Genomic DNA, 21715 nt, shown 5'->3' with positions numbered 1-21715 from the left:
CAGTTCATATTTAAGTGCTTCCCTGAGCTACAGCAGAAGTGGGGCATTTGGTGTGCCACTCAGGTTGAATTTTTCTGATATCCAAGGTCCTTTTTGTGCAATGAGGCCTTTAAACCTGCCACAAGACATAGTTTGAAAAACAATAATAGTGAAGCATTTTAATAGCTTAGTTGTTTTCAAATTACGCTGGTGTTGCACAGAGCTCAGACATGAGAAATAAATCTAAGAACAGGGATAAACCTGGACTGTGTCCTCCCTCACCCATCCAAGGTGTGCTTTAGACAGAGAAAACATTACATACAGAGCTTTCACTTCCCTACTCAACTGCACTATCTTCCTTCACTTAATTTTTCACTTGTTACATGCAAGACTTCTTGAAAATTTGAATGAGATGAGAAATCCACTGGTCCCAAATGTACCTTTGCCAGATGTTGTATTTTGGTTTTGTGGGGTTTTTTTTCAGTTGAGCATTTTGAAAATCAACGTTTGTTTATAGCAGTGAAATAACTTCTGCTCTGCTGTCTGTATTTCAAAACAAGCACATTAGTGACCTTTTATTAAAATCTGTGACCATGTGTGGACTGGCCCAAAGAAAGCAGAGGAGTGGATGGTCTCAGGACCTTTCGACTGTGCGGATGTCGTTGGGTTGGAACTGGTATTAGTGTTCCTTTTAAAATAAAAGATGTGATATGGTAATTAGCTGGCACCCTTCTGTGCTTGCTAAGTGCCCAGAGTTGTCGTGACGATATCTTACTAATGTCAGTGTTAATCGCCAAATGCTTTGAGTTTCTGAACATTATACCTATGAATGTTGATGGTCTTTGAAGCTGCTGACAATTTGGTGTTTGCATTTAGTCTTTCCCTGCTCTTGGCTTTTGACATTCAGAATTAAAATGTATGTCATGTAATAGAGATTCACATCCTTTTGGTTTTTTATTATTCTTCTTAAATCATGCAGCCTCCTCCCTAAGTTTCATGGACACATGCAGTTTTGAACTTGAAAATATATGTGGCATGATTCAAAGTTCAGATGATAACAATAAGTGGCAGCGTTTGTCACAGGTTCCTGCTGGGCCAAATACTGATCACACCAACATGGGAGAGTGTGAAGGTATGAGAAAAGACTGTTCTTATCTCTCTGGAAAGTATTTTCTGCAGAGGCGTGTGAGTTGACTTTGATCTTGGCCTTGTCTGTTTATTTCTTGACAAATTACAGTTTATTTTTTAACTAAGCAACATAAATCTACATACTTAGGGACATCATGTGATATGTTCAATTTTCTGCTTATTTGAGAAGATTACATGTCCTTATCTCTTTTTTTATAGTCCTAATGGCACATCCTGCCATGAAAACAATATAAAATGTTCTAACCTATGGTACAGGCACACCAGAAAGTCCACTGCTTTTCAGAATAATTGCTCAGTAAGTCTTTGGATAGGATTGAGATATAGAAATTATGTATATTATCAGGGCTTGGGTGAATTGAAAATATAGCCAGTTGTTTCTGAACCTGTGGGTTCAGGAGCTTAAACCAGTTCTTCAGAGAGTCAGCTGTGAATTACTGGCACTGGGCAGAGTAAAAGCCCATGCTTTTGAGTACAAATCGAGGAAAAAAGTTGCAAGGAGAACAGCTCTGTTCTCAGCCTGAGGATTTGTAGAGGACCTACTGTGCCCTACTGGGCCGTGTTCGTACAATACACTGTTAGGAATATGCCACTACGCCAGGAAGATTTTGTTTTCTCTCTCCTCTAGTGTTCATTTCTCAATGAATTTTGACAGGTTCTGGCTACTTCATGCATTTCAACACCAGCGCTGGAGAAGCAGGAAGCAACGCTACCCTGGAGAGTCGAATTCTGTATCCCAAAAGGGGCTTTCAGTGCTTACAGTTCTATTTCTATAACAGCGGTCACGAAAGCGACCGGTTATACGTCGGGGTCAGGGAGTATACTTCATCTCATCCAAATGGTACTTTGAGAATCATTGAAGAGATAAAAGGTATGGAATAAAATTGCATTTTGGTTTAACCTATACTCAATATAGTTTTGAAAGTACTGGGGGGGGCGGAAGTTGGGGATGAAATATTGCAGCAAAGTGACTCATCTGCTAGGGTTATTCTTTGGCTTCATTTCTAACTATGGAATTGATTCTCTGCTGGTGAAATTATACTTGATGGATCCTCAGTCAGCCGTTTTCCTATAATATAATCCATTACCAGAAATTACAAACTCTTGCATTATCAAGATAGTTTTCTCACCAAAATAGCTAAAATTCCATGAACAGTCATTTTAACTGTTCAAGAATTGCTGGTATCAATAGCAACAGACAAAGTTGGTCATTAGAGTAAATCACAGTGGGTAAGAAAATAATAATAAAGAGATGCCAATTGCAAGTGCCCTGGAATACCTAATATACCAGTTTAAAAAAAATAAATAAGAATTATCTTTCTTTTTAAATAAGGCTTGAAATTACTTAACTGAAATACATGGGCAGCAGACAGAGAATTGAGTTGTAGTTTGAAGACAATTCAGTTCTTGTGGTTTTAGGAGCCGATAGCCTACAGAATGAGCCACTGAGCCACAGTTGATGGACTAGATTTAAGATACAATTTCCCTAACTTATTAAATTATTTTCTCAAATATCTAACTATGACTTTGTCTCCATTACGACTGGATCTAGTTCAATATTCTGGTTGACTATTTGATGGCTAGTTCAACAAATTAGAAGAAACAGTGACACTACAGCCCTTTCCAGTCATCATCTGACATCTTATCTGAAATGCTTATGGGTTTGCACTGAAACACCATGCTCAAGAGGCTGAGGGACAAGCCCTGAACCCTTTCTGCTGGTCTGTGGCAACTATGGATGCCTGCAGCCAGGAGCAGGGGAGGCTGTGGGGGTGGGATATTTTGCAGCACAGTAGCTGGTGTGCTCATTGAATATGAGTTAGAAAACCCAGCCTTGCATATAATCTGTGCAGTTTAAAAAAACCCTTAGTTTATGCAGAAGGCAATTTAATAGAAAATAGTAGGGTGCTTTTGTTCTTGTTTCTGGCTTTATTTTTTTTCTCTAATTGTAATGGTAATGAAAAATGGCAAGAAATTAAGACTCGTATCTGAGATCCATTATGTTGTGTTTAGAATTGTCAGCAAAGTGAAGCCTAAATTTATTCCATAAATGCATCTGAAAGCCTGGTCTGTGCAGGTGAACATACACCAAACAGCAGAAGAAACTGTTTTGCTGCACATACTATGTACAAAGGATGTCCTACTTTGACTTGCCTTACAAGGTCCAAGTGCAGAGGTCTCTCTCTGCTTTTGCCTACACTGCTTGTGGAGCCAAATGGAATTTGCTAGTGCAGGCAATTTTTGGATGCAGCATCAGGCTCTCAGTGAGGTTTTATCTCATGCAGTAGGTTTTGCAAATGACTGGCTGCAATTTGAACTTGGCGCCATCAGTCATTTGGCAGGTGAATAGTGCTTCGGCACAGGCAAACTTCCGACAAGCCATTTAAACATACAAAAGCATCTGAACGAGCCAGTCTTGTAGTTCCAGGCTCTCTGAATCCTTTGCCATGTTCTTTATTGAGGCATGCTGTTATTCAGCTATTTGAACATATCTTGTTCTGATTTTTTTCCTTTTTAACAATACAAGTGGCAGCTATTTTTGTGCATTTAATTATCACAGCATCTATACTAATTTAATGCAATGTTCAGGTAGAAATATAAAAGAAAAAGCAGACTTAACCATTAACACTGTTTTAAATCAAATTAAAGAGCTGCTATGCATATTAAATCTGTTGAAAAACTGAACTGAGATAATACGATCTTACGCTGAAAGTCTAACATCTGCAGGTGATGTATTCCATCGTGTCAGTGCCAGTGGAACTGGAAAATTCTTACATAGTGTCCATATAGAGTTGTCAAGGCCTGGAACAGGCTGCCCAGGGAGGGGGTTGAGTCACCTTCCCTGGGCGTGTTCAAAAAAAGGGTAGATGAGGTACTTAGGGATATGGTTTAGCATAGGATGGGAATGGTTGGACTTGATGATCTTAAAGGTCTTTTCCAACCTTGTGATTCTGTATACGGTCCACAGACCTGTGCAGTGTTTGATTGTACCTCTTACTCAGAAATCCCTACCCTTCTGTTTCAGGTTCACCTGCAAGTTACTGGCAGCTCCATCATGTTTCTTTGAAGGTGACAAGTAAATTCCGAGTTGTGTTTCAAGTCACGAAAGGAAGCGGCTTATCAGAGGGAGGCCTCTCTATTGATGACATCAACTTGTCAGAAACTCAGTGTCCCCACCATGTCTGGCATATCAGAAATTTCACACATCTCCTCAACACAAGTCCAGCAGGGACAGAAGGAAGAATATACAGTCCACCTTTTTACTCTAGCAAAGGGTACGCTTTTCAGGTCAGCTTGTATGTGAATGGTACTGCCGATAACCCACTTAATTTAGCAATATACTTGCACTTGATCTCTGGAGCAAATGATGATCAGTTGCAATGGCCCTGTGCATGGCAACAAGGTACCATGATTCTGCTCGACCAGCATCCTGATATTCGTCAACGGATGTCAAACCAAAGAAGTATAACAACTGACCCTCTGAAGTTATCAGGTTAGTTAAAACCAGACATGATATCCAGTTCACTTAAAACACAGCCAAAAGATAAGGAGTCAAATTTTCTCTTTTTGTGAACTAGTGCATGTTTTTTTAGATTCTGGAATGTTCTGTTTGTTTGTAGCCACAATATAATTGGTCCACAGACAAGAAAAAATGGAACATACAAGTAGGTTACTCTGGGACCCTGGATTTCAAAGTTGATCTGCATAAGAAACAGGTGGATGATTGACTTCTAAAATTTCTTTCATATGCTCTGTGAAGATGCATTTATGTCTGCTTTAACAAGAATGGAAGTTTTCCAGAGGGCTTGAAGAAGAAAGTGTGGAATTAACAATACACAGAGGTCATAGTGGATAAATGTGCAGCTGTTAAACAAATCCCCTCCCTCCTTGTAAAACATAGAGTGGTGTCAGCACAAATTTCCATATGGACAAAGTACTGATTGATGTTACATAATCTCTGCTTGTTCAAAGTATGAGCAGATAAGGAGCAATTGTCCATAATAACTTGGAAAGGTGGCAGTTGAAGTAAAGATGTAACTCTGAGAAATGCTAGGAATCTCCATAAAGAGAGATATTAAAGGAACATCCTATATTCATCATAGGATAAAGATTGGATTTAAGCCAGAGTTACTTTCTGCATCGATACAAGAGGTTTGCCAAAAGGAACCACCTCCACCACTGAATTAGTTTCCTGGGCTTTCAGACTAACATTAGTGTAGGAGGGAAGGCACAACAATGCCTAATTCACAATACTATTTTAGAAATTTTATGATTTCCGTTCATTTTTCTATGACACTGTCCCTACATGAAGACAGTGCAGGTAATCTAGAGAGACTAAATGTCCTCCCCTGTAAACGAATGATGCGTAATACCAGGTCTTCTGTAAATGGCTGACAATTCCCCGGTGCTCTCTCCTATTATGGCCACAGTGCTCAGCCCTTTTCCTTCTCTGATCCTGTGGACATGCAGTCTGTTTGCACTCTGCCCCTTCTCCCTTCATTATTCACACATTGCTAATAGCCCCAGATTCCCAAGAGAAGCCTTGTAACGCCTGTCCTTTCTTTGACAAGCAGAGGTGTTGGAGCAGTCAGTTTCTTCTCCCTTTGTCAGATACATTCACAGACAACCGGGTTTGATGGAGGGGACATCTGTGGCCTGTGACCGTTCAGGTTGTTCAAGAACCCTTGGTCATGCATCCACATCAAGACTCTTTTCTGAGAAGCGCTGAATTAATTCAATTTACAGATGATTCATGTGCTACCTTCTTACCCACTACGCTTTAAAAGAACTAAAAAGAAAATGCAACAAGTTTTCAATTAGGTCTCTGGTAATCTCATCTCCAGCAGACTATTTCCTCAATACTTCAGGCTAAACTAAGCCATTGAAGATCTTCATTGTCTTGTGCATCTCATCAGGGTGGAATTTCAGGCTAAAAAATTCTGCAAATATTGTAGGCAAGTTCAGCATTGCTCCTGCTCCTTAAGTTTCAGGTAATTTATTGTCTTCTCCATGTTCATGATATCCATGAGCATTTAAGCAAAAGCAGGCAAAGAAGGATGAAGTTGGTCCTGATTGTTTGGTACCACTTTTCAGGAGAGGTTATCTGAGAAGGAAGGGTCCCTATTGAGAAAGTAATCCAGAGTGGTCTTGCACTCACATTCGGTTAATATTTTTTTTTCCAGATTCCTCATCAAATTATTTTTGGGATAGGCCAGATAAAGTAGGATCTTTAGAAACCTTTCCCAATGGAACTGAATTCATGAGAGGTCCAGGAAGTGGAACCAGTGCATTCTTAACTCATCAGAGACTTAGAAGCCGCAACTTTATTAAAGATGACAGTGCTTATATTCTTTTAACAATGGAAGGTATGTAAATAATATAGCTGATCCTCTTTAAGATACAGTACACAGGGAATGCCACATACTTAAGTCACTAGTGCTGTGAATATAAATGCACATGATGTACTTTGCTAATGAGCAATTTTGGAATTATGCAGGTATCTAAAGTCAAATCACATGTCTCAAACCAAATTTGTGGACAGGTACCTGCACTGTCTAATTCCTTTATCTCATGTGAAGATGTATAAAACAATGATAATCGTATGCAAATTATTTTGCATAGAGTAATTTGAATAAAATTGTCTGTTTCTGAAAAAAATCTAGAGGACCTTTCCAAAATACCTCCTGCTCCTGAAAGGTTAAAAAGGACTATTTACCCATTATACCTGTGGACAGGCTCTTCGCTCTTCACGATAGAACTTATCATTAGAATAAGAGGGAAAAAAACCCACAAAGAAATGACCTTATTTCTTATGGTTTTATTGTGCAGATATATCACATCTACTATCAACTCAGCCAAGTGCTTCACCCACCTTTGTTATGAATACATCCACTGTCACCACCACCACCACCACCACCACGAGGTCTACTACCACCACCACCACGAGGTCCACCACCACCACCACCACCACGAAGCCTACCACCACCACCACAAGGTCTACCACCACCACCACCACGAGGCCTACCACCACCACAACAGCTTCCGTCACCCCAACAGAAAAGCCAGAGGCTGAGGTGCCCAGTTTCTGTCCAGACAACCCTTGTGAAAATGATGGTGTCTGCGTTATTGTAGATAAAGCACAGGTCTGCAGGTAACTGCTGTTATTCACATTCAAATACAATTTTGGGATGAGTAATGAAAGTTTCTGGTAGAATAAATCCTTGTTTTTAATGAAAGGAAAGACAGACTATAGCTGATTAAGGAAAATATTTCTAACTGCTACTGTGAGACTAAATTTATGACTAGTTTGGGCAACAAAAGTCCTAACCTCAGCATTTCAGCATTCTGAAGTAAGCTGCTTGACTTCCCTGTAAATTATATTTTAAATGCATTTATCGTTTTTGGTAATGTATTCATCCAGTGTCATAAAATGGACTGTACAGCTCCTTAGAAGTCCCTACAGCAAAAGTTATAAGAGGTAGATGTAAATGCATTTGAAATAAAATAGCATTTATATCAGAAAAAAAAAAAGAGGTCTAATACTTCTCAGGCACAAAGCAACATAGGCATTCCTTTAGAATTTGATTCAGAAATATTGTGCAGTATAAATTATGACCACAACTTACCAAGTTGTAGCTTCTTGCCTTTGAAACCAGAGATGAAGGCTCATGACTAAAAGAATTGTTTGCCCTGCAAGAAAATTAGTATCAACTTTTATTTAATTCTCTGTTGATACATGTATCTCACCTGGCTGATCAGCACTGTTCCAGCTCTCAAACAAGCTCCAAGGCTGAAGATAGTGATGCTGTGCCAGGGCAGGTAGACTGGGAGAGTGCTGTGAGGCAAAGCTCTAAAGGCCAAGAACAACAAGTGTCAGGATGACTCATTAAGTGTTATATCTCCCCGTTTAGAAACCTTTTAAAAAACAATTCTTGTGCAATCGACCAGAAGCAGGTCACAGATATGAGTAAATGTCAAGAAGCTGTTCTGAGAAAACAAAATTTACGCTGAATGTTATGCCTGATTTCAAAATTATGTAAATAAAACATTTATTCTCTGACATCTCTGGACTATCTGAAGTTCTCGTACCGAAGTGATGTACTTTCTGTCCTAGAGAAGTGCATGACCAGCAGTTAATTTCCGCTCCAATTTTCTATTGGGAAGCAATGGGTGTTGTGATGCATAAGTCTGAGTAAGCTGGGTCACGTGAAGTTCCTCAACAGTCAGTACCCTTGCAGTGCACTGCATAAAGACTAATTTTCAGGGTTGAGCATTTGGTTCTGAATAAACGGCTCAGACAGGAACTAGAAAAACAGTAACATAAGGCACAACTGGGGTTAGAGAGATATGGGCAGGTGTGCACTCAGCAGTACTGTACATAGATTATTTTGTTTTTCCCAGTCAGATCATTGAGACCCTCATATGTTCACTATAAAATATTTGGAATCTGATAGCGTTGCTGAATGAGGTGAAGGAATCAGGGCTTGGAGGTTGTTTATAGTCCTAAAACCAGACAATCAGGGCTTGGAGGTTGTTTATAGTCCTAAAACCAGACAACTTTTAGGGTGTTTCTTTCTTTTCTTACCTTTTTCTTGAGGGAGGGCAGAGGCAGCTTGTACAAGTTCTTTAAATTTGAAAATAAGCCCTTTTGGCAATGAGAAGATCTGATCAGAACATACCAGATCTACTAGTGGAGAATCACTGAGCAGGGAAAGGGGCATGTGGTGGGTACATCCTCCTCTAGCTCAGCCCTAGAACTGGGGAATTCCTGCACCTAAGTTTTCATTCTGCTGCTATATGGTCAGCAATGCCTCAAGAGTCCAGCCTGTGGTCTCCACCCGATTCAAATTACAGGATAAGGTGAGCTGAGATATAACAAACACATGAGGAAACAGGAGGATTAAGTTTTCTAGAGGATGGTATATGTGGCTTGACAAAAAACACAGCGTAAGCTTCTGGACCACTTGCCCTAAGAGCTTATTCACCTCCTTCCTATGAAGGCTTTTTAAAATTGACTGAGTGCAGAAGATAGAAGGGCTTTTGTGTAAAAGCTGAGCATGACAAAGGGCAGGGCTGCATCAGGATATGAGGCTAATTAATGATAGTGGAAGCAAATATTACACGACAGTGGTCCTAGCGACAGCTATCAGTTTCATGGAGCAGAAAGTGAGTTCTCTATCAACAGAAGTGCTATAAACTGCAAGGAAAAGGAAGCAGATAAGTGAATGGAGCCATGCAGAGGGCCTCTCTATTTGGAGCAAAGGATGACTGTTCTGTAGCAGCACCTCTGCAGGTCAGCTGCAGCCACGTCTTAAGCAGTCAAAAGAATCAGGATGGCGCTTGGGTTCTCTGGCAAAGGCTTCTCTGAAGACATGACCTTTAAAACAGCAGGAATCTGAAAAAAGCACCCTAGGTGCGTAAGGACAGTGGGCCACTCAAGATGACTTTAAAATAGAAGTCCATTTTAAGATAACTTACTTATGCTTTGGGATATGGAATCAGTGCATCAGAGCTGCCTTTTTTAAGTAGCCCTTTTCATGCCTTTTATCTAATAAACCACATGTTTGCTCTTTTATTTTCTAGATGTCCAGCAGGCGACAACTGGTGGTACATGGGACCAAAATGTGAAAGGAGAAGCTCAACTCAAGAAAACACCGTAATAGCTGTTTCTTCAACCATAGCTGTATTTGTTGTAATGCTAATTGTCACTATCACAACTGCAGTGTGCCTTAAAAAGAAATACAGTCAAAGAAAGGAAAACGGGGAGACCCTGGGTCTAGAAGTAAGTATTTCATCTCTTGGATCAAACACACACTCACATAAAAGCTAAACACTAAAAGTAACCAGTCAAATTCAGGAAATAGTAAATTGGAAGATGCCACTTTTTTGAAGTCTGAAGACTCCAGCTCAGGAATTAAAGAGCTCCATTAAGAGCTACTAATTTCTCAAACCCCAAAAAGCCACTACATTCAAAACCTCCTCCACCCCCCCCTCCTCCACTCTCACTGCCTTGATGGCATCCTACATCGAGTGGGAGGGTGTGAACAAAGGGTCTTATTTTCAATTTGCAAATAAACCACAAATTCCACTTAATGGACTTGTATTAAATCTATTCCTGCATTTTCTACTAAAGATCTCAAAACATGTGGGTATGGTGCTAAAAAACCCAACCAATAATGTCCAGGTGAAAAGGGAATCTAAAAATCAGTTTCCCAGTAGCCATTTTTAATGCAAGGAACATAATAGCCATGGCAATTGTGTCTTAAGGAGAATTAAAAGAAGACAGCAGGTTAAAACTGTCTGAATGACTGGATCAGAAAGGCCATGCAGTGAAGAGCAGAGCTATTTGGGCAGGTTTGGATAGGAAGTTTCATAAAATCCCAGGCATCCGGATTCTCAGTTTAAACAGAGACCTTGACTTGGAAATAGCTAGAGTGACATAGCTTAGAGGAACTCACAAGACACAGGAGAAATTTTGTAAGCAAGCTGAAGAAGAATGGCCTTTCAGAGAGCTAATACTCTTTATATGGTGTCCTGTTGAGGTGCAGTACCTCTGTACAATGCCAGATACTTGACACTGTTTTTTCATGACCTTCCATTAAATCATTTTGGGTTTTTTTGTAGGTAATACTGTACATTATACACATATTTCCCTTCCCTCCATGCTTCTGAGATGGGAGTTTAGTGGTTTGATTTTTGGTTGGTTATTTTTTTTTTCACATTCAGGTTAAAACATCCTTCTGAAGATAGTGCAAACACGCATCAAAGACATAAGATGAACATCACTGGAAAACCACAACTATGAGATCATTCTTTCTATTACTTTTATCTCAACAATCATGATAAAGGTTTGTAAAGTCTGGAAAAATAACTCATCAGCTGGATAAAACACTGTGCTAAAGTCAGTAATGTGTCTGACTACGTTTTGTATTGCCGTGCAATGGAGAAAGATGGAAATATGTTGTGTGACATGCCTGTCCTGTCCTTTAAGTCTACAAGAACATGAAGAAAACAAGTAAAACTACATTCTGACTTTCAGTTGACACAGCAAGCCAAGGCTTCACTGTACTTCACCATCTTGTCATAATACAGATATCTATAATAAAAGACAGCTGGACCCTGTAATCATGGGGTGCCCAGCAGTTCTGAGTCCTGCAACAGTGGTGAGGGTATGTGGAGTGTGGGAGTGTGTGGTTCATTGAGCCATTTTGTTATGATCTACTCTCTATAAAAGAAATACCAAGTAATAAGGAAAGTGATAAATTAACCACACAGACACATAAACATTAATGAATAAGTCACAACAGAGACAACAATGAGGACCCAGAATGCTTCAGCCGCTGATTGATGGTCCATTAAAGGAACTACTCACGCAAAGCCCTCAAGAATGTCAACCTGAAAAACAATTTTAATCTGATAGGAAAGAGGAAACATGATTAATGTGAGTATTATGGGGGGCTGCTTGGGATATGGGTTGTCAGAAGAGGCTTGTGGACTCATGTAAAAATAACTATGGGATATTTAAGGGAAGGGCCAAAAGGCCCAAGAAAATGGGAGGGATCACAGTGGATCAGAGGAACTAGTGTGGGAGAACAGTACAAAAATAGGCTGCTAAAGAGATCTGTGTGTCAATGACCCTCCGGACCACAGGTATTAGAACTTGTGGGTCTAGGTGCTAACACGGAGGGACTGGCATGTAAGAGTCTGTGTGCCACCAACTGGAGGGGCTGTGAGCCATAGGGCTTCTAGGTCTAAACACCAGTACCTGGAAGGACCAGTGTGTCTGTGTGTGTGTGTTGTATGTGTGTTGAAAGTCTAAGTGCCAGAAACTGGAGAAAAGGCCGTGCTCACCAGGGCTGTAGGTCTGAGTGGCAGGAACGGGAGGGATTGGGTTGTGTATGTAAGAGGTCAAAGTGTCGACTGCAGTGTTCCTTAAAAGGAAATAAAGTCTACACACACACACAAAAGTAAAAACTAAACACTAAAATGTGACCAGTCAAATCGAGGAAGTAGTAAATTGCAAGATGTCCAATTTTTGAATTCTGAAGACTCCAGCTCAGGAATTAAGGACCTCCATTAAGAGCTATTAATTTCTTGAACCCCAAAAAGCCACTTCATTCAAAACCTGTTCTTGTCCTTCACTTCCACCACACTCCTGGAGACCTGGATGTGTTTATATTTCTTTAGTGAATTCAATTCTGTGTGTGTATGGATAGTTCATTAGCAAACTTGAAGCTGGACAAGCTGGTGAGCTGAAGGAAACTTTTCCACATCTGGAGGACTTGATCTGAACTGATGTTTGGGGTAAGGAATCCCAGGTCTGGAAATAGAATCATAAAATTTTCTTGGTTGGAAGAGACCCTTTAGATCATCAACCCTAACCTTCCATCCACTACTAAACCATGTCCCATCTGTCTTTTAAATACCTCCAGGGATGGAGACTCCACCACTTACCCGGGCAGCCTGTTCCAATGCCCAAGAAGCCTCTCTGTGAAGAAGGTTTTCCTAATAACCAATCTAAACACCCCCTGGGGTAACTTGACACTATTTCCTCTTGTCCTATCGCTTGTCACTAGGGAGAAAAGTTCAGTGCCCATCCCTCCACAACACTTCTCCACATTGAGCAGACTGACAGCCCATGGGAATAGTCAAGGGATCTGCGATGGTGGGAGTGCTTATGCAATGAATGTGTGAGTGTATGCATCTGTCTCACTGGCAGGCATCGCATTGCTCTATCTGGAAAGTAGGAGGTGATGTGCACAGCAGTTAAAGGACTCCCAAGTCCAGGCATTGATATTTGTGGTGGTTTGGCCCTGGCTGGAGGCCAGACACCCACCAAAGTTGCTCTATCACTCCCCTTTTCAGCTGGATGGGGAGAAAAAATATATTGAGAAGCTTAGGAGTCAAGATGAGGACAGGGAAAGTTCATTCTGCAATTAGTGTCATGGGCAAAACAGACTCAACACAGAATAAAGGAAAGAAAACTCTCTATTGCACTACACTGCACACCCAGTGACACCAGAGTCAGATAATGAGAAGTGGAACCAGATCTTAAAGCACCTCCCCCCACCCCTCCCTTCTTAACAGACTTCACTTCAGTCATGATTTCACTCCCTTCTTCCTCCCACCCATTGTGTCACGGGGAGGGGCAGGGAATGGGGGCTTCAGTCAGTTCCTCACAAGTTTTTTTCCTTCTTGGCTGGCAGGGGTGGGGACAGGGGACAGGCATTCCTCACACCCTTCCCCTGTCTTTTTCCGTGGGCTGTGGGGGGACACCCGCTCCACCATGGGTTTCTCCACAGGCTGCAGGGACATCTTTCTCTCCGTCACCTGGGGCACCTGCACAGTTTCTTACACCTTCTCACTCTCTTCTCTGGTGGCAAAAAGCAGCTGCTGGCATTTTTTTTTCTCCTAAATGTGACTCCCAGAGGCACTGTGACCATCGCTGATGGGCTCAGCCTTGGCCAACAACGACTCCGGCCTTGAGCCAGCTGGTGTTTGCTCTCTGGGGCCTGCAAAGAGCTTCTGGCTGCTTCTTGCAGAAGCCACCCCTGCAGCCTCCCCCCTCTTCACCAGAACCCAGCCACACAAAACTATGACAATGTTAAACATGTTTAGAGGCTGTGTTAACATTGAAGGGGGCTGTGAATTTGGGTGTGCTTCAGGATGTGGAAAATGAGGGCGCACACATTTTCATCAGAGAACCTCCACTCTGATCAGCTGGAGTGGGGGGAGAGGATGAGGCTGTCTGCACCTGTGTGAGTTTGGGTAGTGTTATGGCTAAGTGCTGGCTGTGTATATGCAGCAGTCTGTGCCCCCAGCCACAGCAGGGACTTCTGTGTGTGTGAGTGTGTCTCTCAGGTACACACTCAACCTTGCTACAGGCCAGGTCTGGAAGCCAGAGGAGCAGCAGTTGCATCCCTGGCACCAGTATGGAGAGATAACGTGGGACTGGTCACAGCTGGGCACATCATCTGGGGAGGAGGGATACAGGGTCTGCTGGATCTGGTTGCTCCCTTAACATCCTTGATAAGTAGGGCTACAATACAGTGGGATTTGGAGAATAGAGTAGGCATGGAAATAGAAGAAAAGCCAGAGGAAGCAAAGTGTGCTTCCCTGAGGACACTGCAGAGGAAGGTGGCAGTCACCATGGGCACAGATCATCACATTTGCAGCGTTTTGGAGAGGGGCTGCAAGAAACAGGAGTGCCAGTAATACAAATGTCAAATCACACCAGATGGTTGGTAGACTGATATGTGACACATTCACATTTAAAGGTCAGCTTCTACTTTGATTCCTTGGAATGGATGTTGATGATCATAACATTTGTCATGCAACCTACCCTAATTCTGGGCAAGAACAGTTCAAATGTATGGAAATTCGATGAGGGAACTAGTCTTTCTCCAAATGCTACAATAGTGTATGCTTCTACCAACACTACACATGTGATCCTCCTCTGATTAATATTCTCTGAAATGTAGTTATATTTAAAGCATTCATAGCTGGTTTTATTAGCTTTTGTTGGAACCCAAAGAATCAGGGAAACAGCCAGACAAAATTAACAAAGATTTGTCAGAGCTAACAAACATCCTGGGCAGTAAAATACCCTACTATAGCTGTCTTAAAATAACTTTCCTATTTTGACATGTCTTCATCAGCAGTTTTCATGCAAATAATCCTCCAAATGTGCCTTCAATTAAGATATGCACATAGATTTACATGAAGTTAAGAAGACACAAATGAGACTCTTCGTGAATTACCCTGCATAAAATACTTAACCTTATAAACAGTGGGCATTTCCTAATTTCAAATGTGAACTACTGGCTTTGTGACTGCAGAGATCATCCATCTTTTTTTGAAATCCAGATTACATGGAATGGCATAAATGCTACCTGAATCATAAACTCTTCTGTGCTTTCACTAGAAGAAAGCATAATTCTATGATTCTATGATTCTATGATAATATGTAGAGATATGCTAGAATGCATTGTTCAAGATGCAAATTTCATAGGGTATATACTGAAATGGTAAACTTCCATGGGAAAAACCCCTTAAGCTTCTGCTTATTCATCTCAAATAGGAATAAGTGAGGAGCACAATTTAAAACTGAATCTCCTAGTCAGCGAGTAAGAACAACTCAGTTTTCAGTTGCAGGTTCCAGAGAGCCAGAAGAGATGGAGGGTTTATTAATGTCATTAACTAACTGACCTAAAAATACTCAAGATGAAAATACTTTTTTTCTCCCCCAGTTTTCAATGCAGAAAAAATACTTAGGAATTTCAACATCAGATTCAATATTGCAACTTATTGTATATCATCACAAAATCTATCCAACTGAGCAAATACATTTTTCTTACAACAACTGACTGAGTGATGGTATTTTTCTGCAGTTAAAGATTAAATGTACATACCAAGGTTAGGCAATGAAGCATTTGAACTGGAGTTTTCTTCTTTATGAGTAGATGCTTTACTTGGATTTGTAATTTAACTGGTTGACATTGCAATGTCTTGGTAATAGTCACCTCTTGTATAAAAACAACAATGAAGATTCATCAACCCAGGTCCTATGGCTTTTTTCTGGATCCGATTTCCCTGCTTTACAATGACTTTTCTGTATGGTTACTAGGTCTGGGTCTTTTATTTTTAATGAAACAACTTAATTCTGGAGACATACAGTTGATAGATTTACAGATGATACCGGTATTCATCACAGATCACATACTGTGTTGGTCAGCTGGAAAGCCATACATGGAGTTGCAGCACTTCACAGAAAGACTGGGTGTTTACTTTCCTAAAGCAGATTAACTCACAGAAAATATTACTAAAAATCTTGAAGTCAAGCTTCTCCATATGAAATCACTGTGATATTAACATGATAGTAAAACCTAGTGTTAAAATACAGTGTAAAATATGGACATAGTTTCACTTCTCCTTCCCACCTGACTTTGTGGTCATTCAGGTTAAAACTTGCAGCAAGGATTTGCTCTGCGTGCATCCCTGGAGCCAAGCTGATGGGGCACACTCTCCTCTCTACAGATCAAGACTAGTGCAAAAAAGCTGATTGCACACAGAACAAGCTTGAGCTGTGGGTGTTGAATCCTCAGGCCAACTGCTCTGTTCTCATCCTTCATTCAAGTGTGGGTCTCTGCTAGTACCATCTAGCAAAGACCCAGGCTTAAGTGGATGCTGTCTTCTCTGCTCCACCTTTCCTGGGCTCCAGGCTCTCTGTACAGGTGCACCCTGTGTGATTTAGTCTAGGTGATCATGCTTTGGCAGCGGGGGTTGGACTAGGTGAACTTTCCAGATCCCTTCTAACTCTTAATGTTCTGTGATGCTGTGACCCAGCAGAGTATGTGCACATTGTATTCTGAGCTGTGTGTATGACTCAATCCCCACAGCTGAGTTTACTGGGAGTCCCAGCATGGGCTTAAAGATAAAATAAAATAACCCCAACATTCAAGTCAGTAGCTCAGGTTTGGAGTTAAATAAATAAATAAAAAGGTAGGTAGGCAGGCTGCTATTCTAGCTTCTTCTCTGTCTTCAAGAATCTCAGCACTGCAGAAAATCTTTTAGGCACGCTGCCTAATATCTCTGCTAAACACTATGCACAGCCTCATGTTCACGGTGCAGGCAAACTGGAGCAATTTCACTGCTATTTGCATCACACGGATCAGCTCGCTCAGTCTAGCTTATGCACAAGTAGCGAGTAACGGCATCACATTGTCTAATTGTCTGGCACTGCATTGTCTAAACTTTCAAAAATAAAATAAAAAAATTTAAAAAACAAAAAGGGCCTGATCCTAGACACCAGCTCTCTTATTTTGCCAGGTGTCTCATACCACCCATGCCAGGCAGACGCGGTTCCGGGGTACAGGGCAGAAGTCACGAGTTGTCATGTTTTAGGTGCAGGTCAGAACAGAGAAGTGGTCTTTTTCCAATATGTTTTTGGTTTCCCCCCTTGCAGCTGTCCTCTTCCACTGCTGTTAGAGCTCAGGGACTTTTGCTAAGGCAGAGATGCCACGTGTCAGTTAAGTGCCTTTGATTCTGATAAATGGGATCTTAAATCTCCTGTCTCCTTGGGCTGCATTTTCAAGCTATCTTCAATTGCCAGTAGTACAGAAATTCACATCTCAAAAGGAGAAGATAACCACCAAATAAGCTGCACTTTCTGAACAGGCATGCAGTCAATTGCTGTTTCTTAAATCTAGAGTTGTTGCTTAGAGACTTTTGTAGTATTTGATCCAGTAATGGCCAAATGTCTGTATTTCACTCAGATTGTGCTATGAAATTATGAAAAAATTAACTATATGGTGATGTGATTTTCCTACTTCTTTCATATATTCCAGTTTATTACAAAAGACAGCTCTAAAGTCAAGTTGTACTAATTCCTTTTGTGTGAGAAGATTATGAACTTTTTTGCAGCAGGCAGATTGCACATGGCCACTCTCCTTGTCCTCTTTCTGAGCATCAACAGAAGGATCTGGGGTGAAAAAAAAAAGACCACAGCAATTCAGACTGATCACCCCTCCTACTCCCAAATGAGTAATTTTCTGGAGCACATATGGGTCAGTCTCCTTTGTATTAAACTTCTTCAAAACCATGACCATTGGCACATTTTTCTATTTTTTCATGGAAAGCTTTTTTTTCTCCTCCCCCCCCAAGCTTTCTACCTACAGCTCGTGCACTACAACTGGGATCATAAAGCTTGCAGACAGGTTTCCATTCCAATTTTCATCTTCATTTGCTCACAAATTCCTAAAGCCCTTCCACCTGAGATGAAACAGTCCATGCTTGATCTCCGCCTTTGACTTCACCTACTGTGAAAGCAAAATAGCATCAAAGAAGTTTAACTTGAATGTCTGGAACTTAAAAGAACGAAATCAAACTTCATCGTTTCCCAAGGCTGCAATGCTTAATCATACAATACATAAACATAATGGCCCTTCCAGTGCAATAATCAGGGGAAAAGAAGGTTGTGTGTCATCAGATTCGAATCTCTAAACAATCTGATGGGGCATTTCGATTCGCTTCCTACCGACAGCATTTCTGCTGAGCGGTTACTAATATGTAACTAGAACCAGCCGTCCTGTTCTGCTAGTGCTCTGTGTATGTGCATTTGCCCTTGATTTTGGGGTGTTTTTTTAACACCATCTGTATCCCTGCAGCCCAGGCTACAAAAAGCCAGATCAGGTCTTGTCAGCCGCATGTCTCCCTCTTCAGCCATGATTACCTTTCCCCCCCCCCCATACTTCTCATCACGTTGGGAGCACTTGGGTTTGGAGGAAGCTTTTACTCATGTAAATGTTGCTTCCTCATTCAGAATAGAGCATTGTGAACTACATAAAATGACATTGCACCTTCAGTTTAGTTTGCAAAGTAAGCGATTAGGTCATTAAGTTTGGTAGTTATTAAGTTGTTTAATAAACTTGAGTTTATTAACTGTGGTGGAAGTCTCTGTTGCCACTTAGAATGGGTTTTGTGCCGGCTGCTGCTGTCATGCTTTCGGCACCAGAAAAGATCTGTCTGGGTAAACTGAGGTTAGGGAGAGAAACAGAAAATGAAAGCATCTGTCATCTCATCTGGTTAAGGAACAACCTTGGGGGGCATGCAGGGCAGCTGCAGGTTTGCCTTGGCCAAAAGAATAATGATCACGCTCAAGCACCAGGCATGTCATTTGGAGGAATGGGAAAAGAAAAGCTTCTAGGACAAGAAAAAAATTTAAATAATTTAATTTCCTTAAAAGAACTAAAACTCTAAGGAAAAAATGAAAATTAAACCAAGACAGTGAATACCCACTATGGACTGCTGCATGATAGCCAGCAGGCCATGTCTCCCAGCCAGGTAGATGCTCCTTTACAGCATGAAGCCTGAATGATTCCTCCTGCTCAGCAGCCCACTCCTTTGCTCTGCTTTCATGGTTCCCACCTCTCAGCAAGAGCATTCGCCACTCCTCCTGTCCTTTTTAAACCTGTCTCCATCAGCTTACAGCAATGCTTATGTCTCTCACTTACAAGCACCGTGAGACCTCCAGCTGTCCCAGCTGCAGTGGGGCAAAGCCTTTTTGGGCAGCTCTCTCCCTTGGGGAGGTCCAGGAATCTGGCAGCCAGGGCAATGTGAAGGCTGTGTTGGCACAAGATCGCACAAAACATACTTTCTCTCTGAAAAACAGATTTAAAACTTGGAAGTGTAACCCCTTCCATGGCCCTGCCATGTTGGTACCATCTCTGCTGTTCCTACAGCAGCTCGGCTCCACACAGGATGCAGCTGGGGGCAATAAATAAGAAGCATTCTTGCCTTGGAGGATTTGCTAGAGGAACCAGTGGAGACCACTGTCTGTTTCAGAGAGCCAATGAAGACCAGATATAAATATTTGCCCCCTTCCCTTAGGAGGGAAGTCCCCATCCTACCTTGTCAGGAAAAGCCAGGTCTGCCCCATCCTGGTGTTCTGCCCCTCACTGGCTTTCCCAGCCTGGTCCCCGTGCAGTCTCACCGTGGGAGTGACAGCTGACATCAAACCTCCCTGCCAGTCACATCCCTGTTCGCAAAGGACCTGCAGAGCATCATCTGGCAGCTGCCTCACCCCTCAGAGTGAATCTTGATCATTGGGACCAATCTGAATTTCTGAGAGATACAAAAGCCACAGACACATTCATTTTGAATGTGGTCCCAGCGCCCTCAAAGGTATTTCTGAAATGAAATGTGGGGAAAGGAGGAATAGAGGTTTATTTATTCTTTTTTTTTTCCCCAGAGATTTATTTACCTTTTTTCCCCTGGGGTCCAAATGAGCAACCAACTCCACCCTTTGAGCTATCAAAGCCATAGGAATGCTTTCATTTATGCATCAATCATGCCCGAGTGCCTAGATTAGGTGGTGCCATTTCCTAAGAGCAAGTTATCTTGGCTTCTACTTGCCTTGATTTATACCCATTCTGCACAAACTGCTTTGCAGGTGTGTCAGGTTGCTCTCAGCATCTCAGTGACCCAGTGGAATAGGACTGGGGTAAAACAATAGGTGTGTTGAAAATCTTTTTTGTTTTCCATGCCACAAAATTCTCCAGGTATGAAACAATTTCCCACTCCTTGTTAGGTGGCATAAAGACCTTTTCAAGGTTTTGTTACCAAGAAAAACCCCTCCACAGGCCAGCGTGCAGGACCTCAGTTAGGTGGGTGCTTGCTGATGCACACAGGGGGGCACAGCATGGAGCTGGGAGCCTGGGGTTTTAGAGCTTGAAAGGCAGAAAGTTTGGTGTCTTTGGAAATGCAAGGCTGAGCATCAGTTTCTCAATCAGCAGTTACAGCTGCTGTCAACTGCCTTCCTGGCAACCCCCTGCTGATGGTGGAAGTGGTTTAGGGAATGTTTTGAAATACGAAGATCACCTCTTAAAGGGGAAAGCAGAGCACTGTGGCATCTTTCTGTTGTGGGGCCAAAACCCTTTGCAGACTGGTTTTAGAGGGCTGGAAAAGAATAAATAGCCTGGTAAGCAGTAGAGAAATCTTGGCCTTTCATAACTACTGTCTTATTCAGCATATATGGGAACGATTAATTTGTGCTCCATAACCTGCACAGTATCTGTGACTGCATGGCATCCCTCAGTGTATTAAAGAGGGGTAGAGCAAACATCCCCTCCTTCTCCATTGCTTTTGGCTTTTGTCACAAGGGGTGCTGGAAGTAAATGAAATTTAAGTAACTACTGGTGAAGTCAGAATGTTTTTTGCACACCCCTCCCAAGAGTCACCATGTAAGATGTAGTCAGTCATGCACTTCTAAGGGTCTGGATCATCTCAGCTGGAGCCACACATTAGCAGGATTACCCTTGCCAAAGGTCTTTCCAGGGCCTATTTGTCATTAAACTTCACACTTCAGTTATGTTTAACAACATGGCAACCTCATGCGAATACACGGGTGAGTGATATGAAACTTTTACCTTTGGGGTAAACTTTTAACTTTAGGGGAAGTGCTGAGGGTCCCAGCAACCAGAGCCCTGACTCCTCTCTGTTCCTTCTGCAAAAGAAATGAGGGCAGGAGGAGCACCAGGGGCACCCCCTTCAGAGCGAGGGACTGCAGGATGCAGGCCCAGGCTTCTGAGCTGGGTGTAGGGACAGTCATTACATATGTGCTGATGATGTCAGGGGCTAATTGCTCCAGCAAACTGGAATCTTAGTACTTGAATCTTGGTACTTTCAAGCTCTGGCAGGAATGAGTTTGAATGTGTTCTTGCACTTAAAAAGTATTTTAAAATTAATTGGCCAAATGTTCCATGGAAATGGAAGATCAGTTCCCTTAATTTATTGGAAAGACAGTTAAATCAGGACTATTTGGGGGGTTAAGTGAGAGCACAGAGAAAATCACTGTCAAATCAGATTGAGAAAAAGCAACTCACTGGTAGTTGACGTTTTGCTGTTCTTATGGTGCCCTTTAGTCCAGCATTCACAGGCGGGATGTGGCACTTGATGGGAACAAACCCAGGATTTCTGTCAGTTCTGTTCCACAGCTGTTGCAAAGATGCTTTTTTCCCCTTAGCCCCCCAAACGTGACAGTTATCTTCACTGTTGGCAGACAGACCTCAATGGCTGGATGAAGGTGTTGGGA

The 21715-nt window shown here is 41.8% G+C and overlaps 1 protein-coding gene across 1 annotated transcript in view; it reads left to right on the top strand.

The window, feature by feature from the left end:
* Positions 1 to 10869, top strand: part of MEP1B (meprin A subunit beta) — a gene marked incomplete at both ends in the record, with an annotated part of 30343 nt that extends 19474 nt beyond the window's left edge. Inside the window, 7 exons of the mRNA XM_084260608.1 lie at positions 959 to 1111; positions 1781 to 1996; positions 4151 to 4618; positions 6309 to 6491; positions 7183 to 7276; positions 9709 to 9907; positions 10852 to 10869. Of these exons, the coding sequence (XP_084116734.1) occupies positions 959 to 1111; positions 1781 to 1996; positions 4151 to 4618; positions 6309 to 6491; positions 7183 to 7276; positions 9709 to 9907; positions 10852 to 10869 (1331 nt within the window). The remainder of the gene's footprint in view (positions 1 to 958; positions 1112 to 1780; positions 1997 to 4150; positions 4619 to 6308; positions 6492 to 7182; positions 7277 to 9708; positions 9908 to 10851) is intronic.
* Positions 10870 to 21715: the final 10846 nt, after the last annotated feature.

Source organism: Gallinula chloropus, assembly GCF_964237585.1.
Source record: "Gallinula chloropus genome assembly, chromosome: 2".
NCBI lineage: Eukaryota > Metazoa > Chordata > Aves > Gruiformes > Rallidae > Gallinula > Gallinula chloropus.
This window is presented reverse-complemented; position numbering and strand designations above follow the sequence as displayed.